We start from the raw sequence: 16,670 nt of genomic DNA, 5'->3' as shown, positions 1-16,670 counted from the left end.
ATTCCCAGCCAGGGTAAACATGTTTTCAAGTGCTTATCAGCCATTCGTAGTTCCATTTTTGTGACTGGCCTGTGCCTGGCTTTGTTTAGGTGGCCCCCCAGGGCAGGCTGTGAGTTGGGCACAGTGGCCAGGCTGATTGGGGATTGACCTTCTGGCCAAGACTCCAGAATTCAAACACATATGTGCCAGTCCCTTCAAACCCAGATGCTTGGGAGTGGGCCCAGCTTTTCCTGAAAGGCTGTGGCACCGTGAGGCTTGGCATCACCCCCCTGGGACCTGAGTGCAGAATGAGGAGCCCTCCTTATCTGTGTCTCCCAAGGAGCAAATGGTCTCTGAGGGTGGGTTGGCTTTTTATTTTATTTTTTATTTTTTTGATAAGGGGTTTTTACTATGTTGTCCAGCCTGACCTTGAGCTTATGGCCTTAAGCAATCCTGCCCCAGCCTCCCAAGTCACTGGAGCCACAGGCACAAGCCACCATACCTGGCTCAATTGGTTTTTGAAAAGGACCAAAAATGACTCGCTGGGCCATGTGTGTGAATCAGTTCTGTGATGTCAGCTCGCTGAAGAGTTCCTTTTGACTGACAGGGCAGCTTGGATGCAGGTGGAATCTCACTGCAGGGTCTCATGATTCATCCCTTATTTTAACTTCCAGCCCGAGAGCCAGTGTTGGCATCTAAAGCGAGATGTGTCTGTGGCCAGAGCCCCCAGCATGGGGACCCTCCTGGATGCCTCACTGGACCTTTGGTTTTATATAAAGTCATTTAATGGCTCCCTGGTCACATTTTCCTGATGCGTTTGCTGCAGGGCTCGTTGATCTCATTGTCCTTTGGCAGAGGTGGAGGCAGAGAGACCAAGGCAAGAGTGAGGTCCTGGGCTCCAGGAGTCACATGCCCCACCCTTGCCGAGGCTCCTGGGCTCTCCTTGCAGGTGGTGGTCCTCCTGTGTGGCTGTCCCTTCTGGACTCACTGAGGACAGTCGGGCACAGAGGCCGGGGCTTCAGGTTATCCAGGGGGCCTGTTGGTGTCTGGTGCCATGGATGGAGCTATGCCGTGGGGCAGGGCTGTGGGGACAGTACTGCTGGCACTGCAGCTACCAGCACAGTGACCTGGGGCAATCTTCTTGCCTCACTGAGCCTCAGTTCCCTCTGCTCTCCGGGACTTTGTCTTGTTTGTCGAGGATTTGGGTAAATCCGTGCAAAGTGCCCTTCTGAGGACTGAGGAAGGCTTCTAGGTGGAAGTCACTGTTAGTCCTGCTTCGGGACCCTGAAAACTTCTCCGCCCAACCCCATAACCTCTTGACTCCTCCAGGCATCTGGGTCATTCCTAACAACCAAACCAACCAACCCTGTCTGGCTTTTGCCAGAATGATCCAGAAAGTCCAGGGAAGGGGTAGAAGCCCTCTCTTTCACATAGACTTACCCTCAGGAACCTGGAATCTTACCATCTGGAGGGAGCTGGATGGTGGACCCCAGTCCTTCCTCCCACAAGCAAGGGACGAAGCAGAGGGCACATAGCTCCTGGCTAAGGTGGGCCCTGGTGAAAGATTGGCTTAGAAAACTCTGGGAGAAGAGAAAATAAAGAAGGAAGAAAAGAAGGAAGGAAGGAAGGAAGGAAGGAAGGAAGGAAGGAAGGAAGGAAGGAAGGAAGGAAGGAGGGACAGAGGGAGGGAAGGAAGGAAGGACACACTGGGCTTCCCGAGTTTACAGGACAGCATCCCTGGAGACGCCATGTCCTAAGGCCATTTAGGAGGAGGCCTCCATGCGCTGCAGGACTGGTGACTCCAGGCACGCAGAGGTCAGCCCTGCCCTCCAGATCCCTCTGGTGCTTACAGCCTTCCTGGGGCTGGGAGGCTTCAGGTCACCTACCCGGCTGCCCCTCTACCCACATCCCAGGCCTGGAAGGGTCCTGAGGGCCCTGCTGGTAGGACTCTACTGCCTTGTGGTTGCAGGAGAGGGGGAACAGATCTCGGGAGAGTTCCTACCTCTAAGCCATCCTGCACCCCAAGGGCTGAGTAGCTGAGGACCCTTGAAGCCCAGGATCCCAACCTCAGCAGGGCTGAGAGTTTCTTTCCTAATTGCCTTTTCGTTTTCTATTCATGTTCATTATTTTTTAAAACTCCAGATTTGACTCCCGCAATCCCCTTCCTCAAGGGACGCCATTTCAACAAGCCTGCTCTACCGGACTCTCCTATGGATACGCAAGCAGGTGTTTGGCTTTTTATTTGCTTTGTGTGGAAACCTGTGATCGTCACTGTGACCCTCTTCATGACTTGCTCTTCCCCTTCGCTCTGTGAGACACAAACTTGCCTGGCAACCGGAGGTGACCTTTCTCATTCTCCTGAGGGACTTCTTGGTAATCCATTGAATTGGGGTGACATTGGGGTGGCTTCTTGTCTTTTATAATGACAAGTGATTCTGTATGGGCTTTGAGCACCAGAGCCAGTGTGGCAGAGGGACAGGCTCCTAAAATGGGAACTACTGGTCAAAATATCTGTGTTAAACATTTGGTGGATCTTAAAACACTCCCTGGCAAGTTGGTCCCAGGCGACACCCTGGGCTCCAGTGTGGCGGTGTTTCGTTCCCCTGAGGACTTGCCAGGCTGGAAATTAGGGATCTTTTCCGTATGCCCATCTGATCCGTGAAAAAATAACATTTCAGAGCGATGTGGCGGAGCCTCCTGCTGGTGTCCCGGGTCCATAGCTCTCCTGGAACCCGGGTGAGCGTTCCGCCAGACTCCCCGCCCGACTCCCCGCCCTTGGTGCAGTAGCTGTTCAACTTGGGGGAAGCCTGGCGTCTGGCCCTTGTTCTACTCCATCCTGAACTACTGAAACGGGTCTCATCCTACGGCAGTAGTTGTCCTGCTCAACTTAGGAATTTGTCCACCTTTATTTATGATTTTTAAAAAATGCATCCCTATTTCGGCTGTTACCATTTTCACCATTTTAAGTGTTCAGCTCGGTGGCGTCAGGGTTGCACATTGTCCTACAACCGTCACCACCTCCAACCAGGGGACTTTTCCATCCTTTAGAACTGCACGTCTCAGACCGTTCCTGCTTCCCTAGCCTGGAAGCTGGGCTGATCTTGCCGCCTCTGTGAACCTGACTGCTCTGGCTGCCTCCTAGGAGTGAGCCATACCGTGTGTGTTCTTTTGTAACTGGCTTCTTTCACTTAGCACAGTGTCCTCAAGGCCATCTGTGCTGTAGAATGTGTTGAATTTCCTTTCTTCTCTCTTTCTTTTTTTTTTTTTTTTTGTGATACTAGGGAATCTCACCCAGGACCTCACACATGCTGAAAAAGTGCTCTGCCAGTGAACTCCATCTCCAGCCCTTTTAAATTTTATTTTGAGGCAACCTCTTGCTGAGGCTGGCCTTGAAGTGGTGACCCTCCTGCCTCAGCCTCCTGAGTCACTGGTGTGCACCACCACACCTGGAAAAAGTCATATGTTTCAACAAATTCAAGCACAGCATTATGTAACTGTGTAGAAATTAAGAGTCCCACTTCATCCACACATGAAGATAATGAACAATGTTACTTTGGTGTCTTTCTTTCAGGCTTCTTATTTCGAATATACTGACATTTTTAAAGTGGTATTATTACATACTTAACATAGTTAACATTTTTAAAACTTTTCATTTTGAGCTAACTTCAAAGCTTCAGAGAGGTTGCAAGACTATTTAAAGAATTCCCAGATGCCCTTTACCCCTCCCTCCCTCCTGAGAGTGAGGTATGGACACAGTGTCTCTCCTAAATGTTTTAGTGTGTATTTTCTAAACACAAGGATATTCTTTTATATAATCTTAGTGTGGTGATCCAGGTCAGGACGACAATACTGATATTCTGTAGCTGTCACTTGCATACCACCATTGTCTCAATAGTATACTTTCCAACAAAAGGAAATCTTAGTTTCTTAGACAATGATGAACCTTGAGTGGCTTCCTGTCTTGTAATGAATTATCAGGTCTCTTTGGCCTCGTTCAAACTGGAACATGCATTCACACTTCCTTTGCATTTCATGACACCAAGTTGTTTTTTTGTTTTTGTTTTTTTTTTTTAAACTATACAGGTCAGTTTTGTAAAATGCTCCTTAATTTGCATCAGCGTAGAAGGGTTGCGGTGCTCTTGGTGCTCGCTTTGGGGGCACATGTGATGGCTTCCTGTGTGGGTGATGTTAACTTTGGTCACATGATTAAGGTAGTGTCTGCTTTAAAGGTAAAAGTTACATACAGCTAAATAGTCACATCTTAAGTGAACAGTTTGGTGAGTTTTGACAAATGTGTACATTCACGTAGCCAACAGCCAGATCGAGGTTTTGGTGTACTGTTTGCAATTGCTGTTCAAAAAAACATGATCTGAGCTGGGCATGGTGGTGCATGCCTATAATCCCAACCATTCTGGAGGCCGAGGCAAGGGGATCGCAATTTTGAGGCCCACCTGAGCAACATAGTGAGATCCTGTCACAAATAGAAGGAAAGCACTAGGAATGTAGCTCAGTGGTTCAATCCTCAGCACCACCAAAAAAAAAAAAAAAAAAAGTATATATATATCTATATATACATATATAGATATATATTTATATATGCACATATATACATGTATTTATGATATTTATGATTTTTACATCTTCCTTATGAGTTAATAATTATTATTGTCATGTGTTTTAGGGAAAGGTGCTAGAATTGACTTTTAGCTTTGAAGTGCATGGGCTTTGAAGTTAATGCAGATTTGTGATCGGTTTCTGGTTTGACATTTGTTTACTCTGTGAAATTCCTTGTTTACAAAATTACCTATTTATTATAGTACTTTTTTAATGTTACCTTTAGCCGAGTCTTAATTTTTTCATCTTTATTTACTCTTTCATGTGTCTGGTGCTGGGATCAAACACAGGGCCTTGCAGGTGCTTGGCAAATGTTCTGCCACTGAGCTACACCCCTAAGCCTTAATAATTACAGTGGGAATGTCACCTAGCGCAAAACATCGTCTCAAGAATTGAGTCTCCAAAACACCTTAGAGCTCATACAAACCAATGACATAGAATTTCAAAAAGAGGACAAGCCACAAAACCCTGGCAAAGGACATAGAGGTGTTATTCACAGAAGAAGCAGACAGCCTCTGGTAGAGTTCATAAGCATGAGGAAAGATGTCCAGTTGATCGAAGGCTGCAGATCAGGGCAATGGTGAGATGCAAGTTCTTCGCTGTCAGATCGGCAGAGATTACAAGGGTTCATGACGCCCGTGATGGTGAGGCTGTAGGGACACAGGCTGCTGGTGGGAGTGGACGTTGGTGGTGTGGTCAGAGGGAGTTTGTCCTTACTTCTTTAAATCGTAGCTGTTCATACCCTTTATTGCAGCCATTGCTGACTGACAGCTTATCCCACATATACACCCACACGTGGGCAACGTAAGTGTGTCGTTATGTCAAAGAGGACATCGTGGTGCGCACCTGTAATCCCAGTGACTCAGGAGGCTGAGGCAGGAGGATCGCAAGTTCAAAGGCAGCCTCAGCAACTTAGTGAGGCACTGTCTCAAAATAAAATATAAAAAGGGACGGGGGTTGTGTTCTGTGGTTACGCACTCCTGGGTTCAACCCCTGGTACAAAAAAAAAAAAAAAAAAAAAGGAGGCGACCCACGTGTCCGAGGAGGGCGTTAGTGAAGCACTGAGCATCCAGCGAAAGGCGAAGGAGGTGTATCAACATAAGGGCTCATAGTGACTGTAAGGTGAAAAAAGTGGATTTGATGAGTGTAGACTCTTGGGTTCCTTCCAATGAGAAAATGGTTTGGTTCCATCGCCACAGTGCATTGATGAGCATGGTGAATGACCACAGCTAAGTCGGGTTGTTTGTGTTCCGTGGAGCAAGAGCTGTTTCTAGCAGCTCAGCTTCATCAGAGCATGTCATTCTCGGACGTTCCAGATGTGAAGTACATGCCCAAGGGCCACACTGGCCACAGTGAGAAACTGCTCAGGCCTGGGACACGGAGCAGTGAAGAATCCTTGACGAAATAATGGGTGAGTTCCGCTTTTAGGTTTGTTTGGGAAGAAGGAAGGACATGTAACTGGAGATGCTGGGCACAGCCAGGTTCGTTATTCATTCAGCAAACACTGCTGAGCAGCTGCTGTGAGCCAGGCACTGTGGTCGGGGCTGGAGTTCCTGGCGCCGCCACACGAACAAATAATTACTGGAGTGTCATAGTAGATATGATGATAGGCGACAGGAACTCGCACGTGTCAATATAGTGATAAAAGAAAAAACATTGGCAGCTTTAAGATAGGAGTTCAGTGAAACAGGGACTTTGTTTTGTCTACAGCATCTCGAACAGTGCTTGGTGTACACTAGTTGCTTCATTTGTGGAAATTGCTGAATGAACGATTAAATTTATTGAGTCAGGATCCCAACAGAACAGAGGGCCAGTCATATAAGGATAACTTGAACCAGGTTTGGTGGCGCCTGCCTGAAATCCCAGCAACTCAGGAGGCTGAGGCAGGAGGAGCATGATTTAAGGCCAGCCTCAGCAATGTCATGAGACTGTCTCAAAATAAAAAGGGCTAGAAATGTGGCTTGGTGGGAGGGTACCCTGGGTTCAGTCCCCAGTGCCACAAAGGAAAGGAAAGAGAACCTGAGGAGGGTGGACTTACAGAGGGACCCAGAGCTGTGTGGGACTGTAGGGAAGCCGCAGGATCAGTGCAGGGACCCGAGCTGCGGGAGGGGACAGGAGGATTGAGGTTCCTCCAACTGGGAGGGACCTGGACTCTGCCTCCCTTTGATCCTCTGTGGAGTCCACCTGGGAACAAGGATAGGGAACCCCATAGTTTGCCTGGTCACCTGAGCATATCTTCGGGTCTCTCTCACAAAAGCAGGCCAGGACTCCAGCTTTGCATCCGTTGCCCCAGGCTCCACGGAGAACCTGTGGGGCGAGTAGTAGTAGTTCTACCTTCTAGCTCAGGATCCTGAGGCGAGTCAGGTGCCTTGGCCCAGGTTATTGGTGAGACACCGTAACCACTGTTCTCAGAGCTGCCGCGATGGGTGGAAATGTAAGACGGACCAGGCCACAATGACTGTCCAGCTGTCAGTGTGGCCTGGTGGCTGAGAGTCTTGCCTTTGAAGTCCACGTGCAGACTGGACAGGAGGGTGCAAATTACTTCTCCGAGCCTCAGCTTCCTCGTCTGTGAAGTGGGACAGTTCCCACCTTTTGGGGACTTTTGTGAGGATTAAATGAGACAATGGTTACAGAATGTTCCACACTCGGTAGGCTCTGTCAGAGGGGTAGGTGCTACCAGGAGACCTCGGCTCCCTTAAACTACACAGGCGTTGGGTGGGGAGAGTTTGTTGTTGTTTCTTTGTCCTGGTGCTGGGAATGCCACCCAGGGCCTCAGGCACACTAGGCAGATGCTCTACCCCTGCGCCCCCCACCCCTCCCCTGCCTCGTGGTTCAAACTTTACATTTGTGTTTTTCAGCTTTTGACCGTGAGCACACTCATTTAATAGTCGGGAAAACAAGTTGTTACCCTCCTTCCTTTCCTTGCTTCTGTCAAGGCCCTCTCCAGGTAGCGTCCTGCCTCAGTTTCTGTGTTTTGAATCAAGTCTCCATGCTCTGTGGCCATGCCTGTGACAGTGGAGACCCTGGGTTCCATCTGGGATTTGGTGACCTGGGTCCACTCTCCTGAAACACCACCTCCCTGGAGAGAGGGCCTGGGCAGAGCTTTGCATCATTAGAGATTTCAGATTGGTGCTCATTTGGCAATTGGATTCCAACTGGACTTCTCTTGGGTCAGCCTCCAGCTGCTCAGTGGTCACTGTGGTTAGTTATATCAACAATGATCCCACCCGTGGGGCATAATCCACATTTTATGGGTAAGAGAAGTGAGGCGCAAAAGAAATTAAACCAATTCAGCCAAAACCACACAGTTGGCACTTGGCAGAGCCATGGCCAATTTGAGTCCTTTGCTTCTAAATCCTGTACTTTCCTTACTTTCTGAAGTTTTCTGTTTTGTGGAGACCACGTTTTAATTTTCTAATATCAAAGCATTGCCAGGCTGTGGTAGAGAAAATGTCAAGTAGGAAGAAGGTTTGCACGGGTGCAGCCAGCAGCGTCCTGCGATGGAAGTTCACGTCTTGGGTTTTTCCACCAGACTTCATAATGCTGCCTTGTTCTGCGGAATTCAGAGTTCTTTGTAAACCTTATTTTCAATGGCTGCCTAATGATTCCTCGGCGGGATATACCATTACGCACTTAACAATTCCCTATTGTTGAGCCTTCTGGTTGTTTCCAGTTTTTACTGTCAGCAACAATGCTGCAAAGAACATCTTTTTATTCAGAAAGCTTTTTGTGTTTTTCCTGTTTCCTTAAGATGGTTTCCCAGAAGTGGAATTACTGGTTCAAAGGCTGTTACCATTTTAAGTCCCTGCTCGCAGATGGCGCGCTGCTCCCCCAAGGGCCGCGCCGCCTTCCCCTGCCCGTGCACCGTCTAGGAGTGTCCTGCGGCGGCTTCTCGCTCTCATCGGCTCTCCCTTCTCTCCACACAGCCTCATAAAGAGAATGGCTCAGAGTGTGGTGGAAGTCATGGAGGACTCCAAGGGGAAAGTCCAGGAGAACCTGCTGGCTAACGGAGGTAAGTGCCCGCGGGGCTGTCGGTTCTCGGGAGTGCTTTCCCACGCGCTGGTCACAGTCAGCCCTGGGGTTGATCGTTGCTTCGCAATAAATAGGAGACAGAACCGTCCCCAGAATGCCTTGGGTGCGTACTCCTGCGTGGAGTTTTGGCCTCCCTGTGCTGATGGGCTGCATCTTTAGATCCCGTGATGTTTGGGCCAGTAATCAGGCCTGTGCAATTTGTATGCTTTTAAAAGGTTCAAGACAAAAACTTGGAGACCTTGGAAACTTTAGAATTAAATGTTGAAATATCCGTGGAGACAATTAATCCTGTGACTGTGCATGCTTATGGAAAATGAGAGCATACGTTTAAAAAGTATATCATTTGTTATGAATAGAATATATGTACACACGTGTGTGTATGTGTGCGTGTGTATATATATGTTCACATTTTGTTCCTGCTAGAAACATTGTAAGGCTTTTAATCTGCTGGTGTGAGTTGACAGGTGGAAGTGCCCGTTCTTCCAAATCTGAGCTGGGCTCGGGACGTCTCCGTGGTCTAATAACCCCGCCTTGCTGTGTTGCAGGTTTGAAGGAGAACATGAAGTGTCTAAAGAGTAGGTCATGTGCTGTTTGCTGTGCCTGTGTTCAGAGTGATCTGCATGTCCTGGGAAGGCGGACTCTGTCTGATCGCGGGGTACAGCGGCCAGGTCATGGCAGTTTCTCGTGGCGTGGTCACTGTATCTGTAGACAGAGCCGCTGTTGCACCGCTATCCCCTGGCCCTCCTGGCACCTGCCCTCCAGGGGTAACTCTGCATGCTATCTGGAAATTGGGCTCCTGCTCCTTCTGCCTGTGGTCTGCTCCTGGCCTCGTTGCTTGTCCACAGAGTCTGCCTCCTGCTCTCTGAAGCCATCTGCTTAGTGGACATTGGCACCTTAAATGCCAGGCTTTGCCAGTCAGCCTTGAGGGGCACACACACAAGCAGCCTCCTGGGGTGGCACCCACACCTGGTGCTATTGCCAGAAGGAGCCATTTGCTCTGGGTTTTCTCCAGTCCGCTTCAACTGGTGGATGGAAAGAGCAGGTCATTTTGGGGCAACTAAAAAGCTTTACAGATTGAAAGTGACCAGTTGCCGTCCCAAATGCCATTGCTTGTCACACCAAGATTCTTGCTGACGGTAAGGTAGCCACATTTTGTTGAGTTGACCAGCTGATCTTATTTCCCAGCAGTTGATTCTCGGGCTCTGGACTGAAAGGGGACCAGGTAGAGTTACTGTTCTGCAAAACACCAGTGTGGAGGTGTGAGGATTTACACTTACATTACCATAGTGATCAGAATCTCCCATTCTGGGACTGGGGCTGGCTCCACCGCAGAGCCCTGCCTGGCCTGCATCCCCAGTAGGGCAGAAAGCAGCTGCTCAGTTAATGCTGCTGGAATTTAAGTGCCATTATTACATAGTATCCATCCCCAGACCTATGGCACCAATTCTGAGGGGCAGCTGCCTTCTCCAGAGGAGGAAACAGCTTTGTTTGTTTGTTTAAAGTGTTCCGTTACCTCCAGGCCTCCTGTGACTTGGGTCCCAACAACTTCCAGGATTAGATTTCCAAAGCATATTCTATAAACCATCCCTGCCACGAGACCTGGATGGTAGGGCAGGGCCCACAGTATCTGAACCTTCTGATGTACCTTCACATATTAGAAGCTCTGAAGTCCTGAGGCCAGAGACCTTTACAAACTGATTTTGACAGGCGTTTTAGCAATGCTATCCAAATGAAGAAATCTCTTTCTTCTGTAAGACCCCCGCAGATCAGTGGTTGACAGAATTAACCAGAGGAGCTCTTTGCTGACCCCCTTGTCCCTACCCCCAAAAGTGGGATTTTAATCTGGTTTCCTCCAGGGGGATTCAGGGCACTGTTCCCATGAAGGACCAACAGCTCTGACACACAATGTGCCTCTTGACCTTGGCCAGTCATCTCTCTGGGTCTTATTTTTCTCACCTGTAAATGAACTTAATAAGCATCGACAGGCCCTGAGCTTCGCCTGGGCACCTTTTGCTTTTATTTGTTCTTTGCCTGCAGCTGAGCTCTGAGCGTGGAGGGACACAGACATGTGTGAGTGCAGTGGAGAGAGTGCGTTGTCTGGCCTGGGTCCTAGAATGTCTCAGGAGGACGGAAACGCCAGGGTTCTCTGGCTCATCCCATGCAGGGCACGGCCTCTGTGGTCACCGTGCTGTGTGCTGGCAAGGCCTGGTTGAGTTTTCACAACAGGCAGCCTGGGTATGGTGAACCTACCTGGGTCATGAACTGGCCTCGCAGGCGGTTAGCCAGGCCCCACTTGCCTGCTCCAAGGACCAGGCCTCACTGACTGGAGCCCAGGCAGAGGAAGGGGGAGCTGCCTTTTCCTGAAGTGGAGAGAAAACAGCAGTCAGGAGGAGGTGATGGCAGAGGGCGGTCATCTAATGGTGTTCTCACTGGAGAGTGCATGGGGACAGGGAAGGGCCCTCAAATGTGTGACCTGGGGCCAGGGTCAGTGTCCAGAGCTGGCACGGTGTTCAGGGCATGGGAGAGAAAGGAGGAGCAGGGGGTCGTGGTCAGAAATCCAGAGGTCTCCTGAGGCTCCCACAGGGAGGTCCTTGTCCAGCACCATCTTGGGCGCTGCTGAGCATCTGTTGGGTTCTGAGCTCATGCTGGCCTTCTGCAAGTGACGGGCACAGCCTCGGCCTCTGAGTGCACACAGCCCTTGTGCCACATGGAATTCGCCTCTTTGGCGCGGGAGCCTGTGCAGGATTGCTCTTGGTGTTGGAAGGAAGGGGTGCCCTGGAGCAGTCACCCCCTGTGCAGGCAGAGATGGCGAGTCAGAGGCACTGCCTTCAAGGAGCAGTGAGCTGCTGGTAGCCCGTGTGTCATTGGTATCCTGGAACCAGACTGGCAGCAGGCGGACAATCAGGACAGCTTCCAGAAGGAACTGGCCTCCATCTAACCTGTGGGTTGGAGGATAAAAGCAGCAGTGGGAGGCAGGAAGAGTTGAGTGTGACTCATCTTGAGTGGAAGGTGGTGATGACAAGGAAGACTGGAGACGATCCAAATGTGCCTTGACATCTGACCGTGAGGCTGGCTCTCCATCTTGGGGATGGACCTGGGGCCATTGTGGGAGGTCAGCTCACATGATGCCCACAGTGGGTTCAGCTAATGGGACCCATTGCCCTTACTTTGGCTGGAGGGGTCCCCGTGACCTTCTCCTTCAGCCTCTGAGCATGTTTCCTGGTATCACTGGCACACCCTTCCAGTTCCTCCCGGGCGCAAATCCTTTCTACAGTGATTTCCCACCATGGTGTGTCAGTGCCAAGATCAAGACCAAACTCTGTCTCGGTCCACTTGGGCTGCTGTCCCCACATTCTGCGCAGTTGAGCACCTTAAACAACATTTATTTCCTCACAGTTCTGGAGGCTGAAGTCCAAGATCAAGCGTGCAGCCAGCACATTGTCTGACGAGGGCTGTCCTCCTGGCTTGTAGATGGCTACCTCCTCTCTCTGTCCTCATACCTTCCTTGCTGTGGGCATGTGGAGAGACAGTGTGGATGGAGTCCTCTACTGTCCCTTACAGAGACACAAATCTTATCATTTCTGACACCAGTGTTGTAAACATATAACGAATTCTCCCATGGACCTTTTTCAAATCTGGGGATTCTAGAAAATACCGGATTGTGGCTCTTGGGAAAGGGGCAGCGGCAGTATGAGTCTCCCCCTTCCACCTGCAGCTGTGTCCTGATAGTGGACACGTTGGGGAAGAGAGCGGAGTCTCCTCTCTTTGCCACCCAGGGTGCTGGGTGCTTTGCAAGTGTTTTTTCCTTTTATAATGGAGCTTATATAACTTGCCCTGTGCCAGAGTTTCCTCATGGAATAATAGTACTTAATGGGGCTGATTCATGTGTCCTGGCCCAAGGTAAGCCATCAGTACATGTCAGCTACCTTAATAGTCAGAATCATCCTCTGCATGATTTAAAGGCATTTCCTATCTCTTAAGTGCCGATAATTCTGCCAGCAGATCAGTTCCTGTCTGTGAGTTCCCTTTGATTTCCATCTGCTTCTTTGGGTCTTGCCACCCACATATCAAACTCGGCTTATCCTGGCTGAATCATCCCCTGCCCTCTGCCCCATCCCTGCCACTGCCCCTGAGGCTGCTCGGCTTAGTGTGCATCCTGCCCTCTACCCAGTCACCCAGCCTCGGAATCAGGGTGTCGCCTGGCCGCCTTCGCCCTTCTCTGTGTCCTTAGCTCTGCATCCTGTCCAGTGGGTCCTTCCTCTCTCCTCCCAGGGCTTCTTTGGCCCCTCTCAGCTTCATCTTCTCTGCTCACCACCACAGAGAGGTCTCCCACAGCGGATGAGAGTCCCTGGCCTCCTCTGTGTGCTTTCCACACAGCCTCCTGGAGGCTCGGTGGAGACCCTGTTCAGCACGCAGCTGTTGGAGTGCTCTGTGGTCAATTCTTGGCACATGGCAGGTGCTGAGTCCTGAGCTCTAGTATTGCCATGTGCAGGATCAGGTGCCGCAGGGCCCTCGTGCCTGGCCTGGCCTTCCTTTCCATCCCCATCCACTCCCGGCTCCATCAGCCTCACCCAGAGGCTCTGCTCGCCCTGAACACATGGGCTGCCAGTCCCCCTGGCTCCCGATGCCTCCTTCACCAGCCACACAGCTGGCTGCTCTTCCCTCAGCCCCTGCATGAGTCTGGGTCCTGGAAGCCCTTGCGCCCTCCCCAGGAGGAGCCGGAGCCCAGTCTCAGTCCCCCAGCACCTGCGTCCTGTCCCAGCTCACCAGCTCACCGTGTGCCTTTTCCTAGTTGAGTGCCCTGCACTCGGAGCACTGGAGTTTGGGCGGGAAGGGAGCCTGGCCTGTATCCCCACAGGGTGGAGCCCGACTGAGGAGACAGGATGTTGAGAGAGCGAGGAGGGTCCCTTTCCACATGCAGCAGGCTGTACGGGAAGCCAGGTGTGCAGAGCTGAGGTGGGGTCTGACCTCGGAAGGACCTCCTTGCTAGCGCTGGGGCATTCTGGGGGCCCCTGCACCCTGAAGCACCCACTGAGCTTCCTGCTTTGCCTCAGAGCAGACGTGGAACAGACGCAGGGAGCCCGGTGCCGTGGAGCGGCCTGTAGTCCAGCCGCCTGGGAGGCGAGGCAGGGGACTGCTTGAGCCCAGGAGTTTGAGGCCCGCCTGGGCGACACAGCAAGACCTCCCCCCACCGCTGAAAAAAAGAAAAAAGAGAAAGAGGCCTGGCAGCTGGCTAAGCCTCGGCGCTCTAAGGGTGCAGGACCATCCAAGGGGCACGCGCTCGGGCGAGCGGCCCGTCGCTCAGGTGGGACGCTGCCATGGCCCGCCTAGCTTGAGGCCTGGGGGCTCTGAGTCCCGGAAGCCTAAGCAGCTCCAGCTCTCCAGCCACAGCTGCCAGCGGGAGCCAGAAACACCCGAGGGCGGCAGGCGGTTTGTTATTTGGAGAAAAAAGGAAACTTAGGGAACATCAGTGTTCCTTTCAGCGGAGGCCATCGTGTGAGGGATGCGCTGAATGACGCGTGTCTGTCCCCGATGGAAACACGGTGGCGAATGCTGAAGCCAGCACTTGGCGAATGCTGAAGTTGCTTTGAAGTGGACTGCCTGGGTTGGACTTCCTGTCTCCGGCCTGGGCTCGGGAGGCAGGAGACTGTCCTCCAAGCAGGTGTCTCCTGTTGGCAGGCCACGGGCTCTGTGGTCGTCTGGCTGACTTGATGCTCTCTGGTGTGCCTTTGGGTGCACTGGACCGTGTGGGGAGGACAGCCCGAGCGGCTGGAGAAGGCAGTGGAGCCGCTGTGGCCTCCTGGGTCATTGCTGGCCTCGGGAAAGCAGGCCTCCTGCACACGGGTCCCTGGGACGGCGACGGAGCGCCCATTACAGTGCCCCTTCCTCTGGCTGCTGCGGACTTGGGATCTGGCTGGTGGCCCATCTGGCTCAGAACTCCATGCCCACAGGGAGTGCTTGTGTCCCCAGAGGCCGCACCTGCGCTGGCTTCTCAGGGACCACCCTGAGAATGAATGGCGTGAGTGGGTGAGCTTCTCGTGTCCTGGGAGACACGGACAGCGGCGCCCACTTACCATCCTGTATCTGTGTCCCTCCAGTTGACCTGACGTCCTTTGTGACCCACTTTGAATGGGACATGGCCAAATACCCTGCGAAACAGCCGCTGGTGAACGTGGTGGACACACTAGCCAAGGTGAGAAGGGACTCGGGACATCCTGCTCTGATGGGCCTTCCGGGCTTCTGAGGTGCGTCTCCTTCTATGGCCGGGCAAGATCAGGGCCAGGGAGAGAACGTCTTGCACCCTCGTGCCCCTGCTGCCCCGTGGTTTGGCTTCAGTTTCACAGGACAGTCAGCTCAAGGGCCGAGTCACTGGTGTTCTAGCCCCAGACCCCAGTCCCCTTGGCCTCACTGCCCCTGCCCCTCTTTACAGAAGTTCCAGGGAGGTAGCTTAGTCCCAGCCTCACCCCCCGAAGCACCTGGCACCCCAGGCCTTGGTGATTACTTACATGCAAAGCCACTTGCTTTAGTAGTTTGTCTTAGGAGCCCTAAATCCTCAGAGACGGTGTGGGAGCTGGTCACTGGTCCCTGCCACAGCAGTGAGTGGGTAAGTGTCACCCGTGACAGGCTGCTATCTGTGGAGCTGTGGCCTCTGGCTCACACTTGAAGATTAAAAACCGCAGGTCCGCAGGGACATTATGGGTATCTAGCAGCCATGGTGGCTCCTGTGTGCCTTCGGTGCATGCTGACTTGCTGTGGCCTGTCCCTCTCTCCTGCCACTAGCACGAAGCCACTGCTGGGCCTGGTGGTTGGAAAGAAGGTCTCAGACTGGCCAGAAACAAAACTGTCCTGCTCTCTACTGCAAGGAGCAGAGTGCCCTGAGTGTGGCAGGCAGTCAGGAGGGGAGACGGGCTCCATTCTCCTGGGGGTCTCCTGAGAACAGGGGTGAGGCCTGGGGAATCTGGGTGCGGTTCCTGCAGGCAACGCTTACATCACAAGTTCCCAGCTCCTCCCACGATAAGCAGGCAGGGATTCTGGAAGGCCCTTCAAGGATAGGCTGCCCTGGGTACCTGTGCCAGGTGTGACTTCCAAGAGGGTGCCGTGCACGTCCACCATGAAGCTAGAGGGTTGTGGGGCTGGGCCTGCCTGCCTTGCCCTGCTCTGTGCCAGCTTGGAATCCAGAGTCCCAAAGATGCTGGATCCAGCGGGGAGGCCCCTGCAGCACAGAGCGGGCAGCAGTTGTAGAGGAGACCTGCTTCTCTTTAGTCCAGGCTACCTGAGTGGCTTTGGCAGGACACCAGGGAGGGAGGGGGAGGAGGGCGCTGGTTTTGATGGCACTCCTGGGGCACCAGGAGCCATGCCAGGCTCTCTTACTTCCTGCCTTACCCCAGGAGTGGGTTCAGTTTCCTCTGGTTTCAAATGAGAAGTACTCAAGAGACCCAGGTGTGCCTGGTAGCTGTTGAGGTGCATGCTGGGAGAGGACACAGCTCTCGGGGCCACAGCCCAGGCGTTGAGCTGCGTGTGTGGCCTGAGGAAATCCTGGCAGCTCCTCCGCAGGGCCAGCTGGGGCAGACGCTGTGGGGTGTCAGCTCCCTGCCCTTCCTGCACCAGGAACACTTGCGTGACACCCCATTTCATCCCCATTTCATCTGACTCTGCCAGCCAGAGACATCCTACTCTAAGGAAGTCCCCATGTTGCCTCAGTTTCCTCAGCATCCTGTGGATCCGGGCTTGGAGAGGTCCAGGAGCTTAGTCAGGTCTCGCCGGTAAGAGCTGGTTCTCACTGTCTGGCTGGTGTCCAAGCACCCTGCAGCAGCTTTTCTCTGGCTTATGGTGAAATCAGAAAAATAAGGATAAACAGGGATTTTGTTGTTGTTCGCATTTCACTTGTTTTCGTGGCGCTGGAAATCATTAATCTTCTATTAAATCTTCTATTAAAAAGCAAGATGCAAGGGGGTCAGTTTCCTGGTTGTGACACTGCTCTGCGGTGTTCGCAGTAACAGCTGTTCAGAGGATCAGTGGAGTGTGATGTAGCTGTTGGTTGGGAT

General features: G+C 52.1%; 1 protein-coding gene across 7 annotated transcripts in view; it reads left to right on the top strand.

Annotated features, from left to right (window-relative positions):
* Positions 1–16,670, top strand: part of ATP6V1C2 (ATPase H+ transporting V1 subunit C2) — a 49,095-nt gene that overhangs the window by 16,277 nt on the left and 16,148 nt on the right. For all 7 annotated transcript variants that reach the window (XM_079111561.1, XM_079111562.1, XM_079111559.1 and 4 more), the window contains exons 4-5: positions 8,520–8,605; positions 14,724–14,818. In XM_079111561.1, coding sequence (XP_078967687.1) covers positions 8,520–8,605; positions 14,724–14,818 — 181 coding nt within the window. The remainder of the gene's footprint in view (positions 1–8,519; positions 8,606–14,723; positions 14,819–16,670) is intronic.

This window comes from Sciurus vulgaris, assembly GCF_902686455.1.
Source record: "Sciurus vulgaris genome assembly, chromosome: 14".
NCBI classification, from domain to species: domain Eukaryota; kingdom Metazoa; phylum Chordata; class Mammalia; order Rodentia; family Sciuridae; genus Sciurus; species Sciurus vulgaris.
The sequence above is the reverse complement of the archived record's forward strand: the minus strand, read 5'-3'. Positions and strand labels throughout refer to the sequence as shown.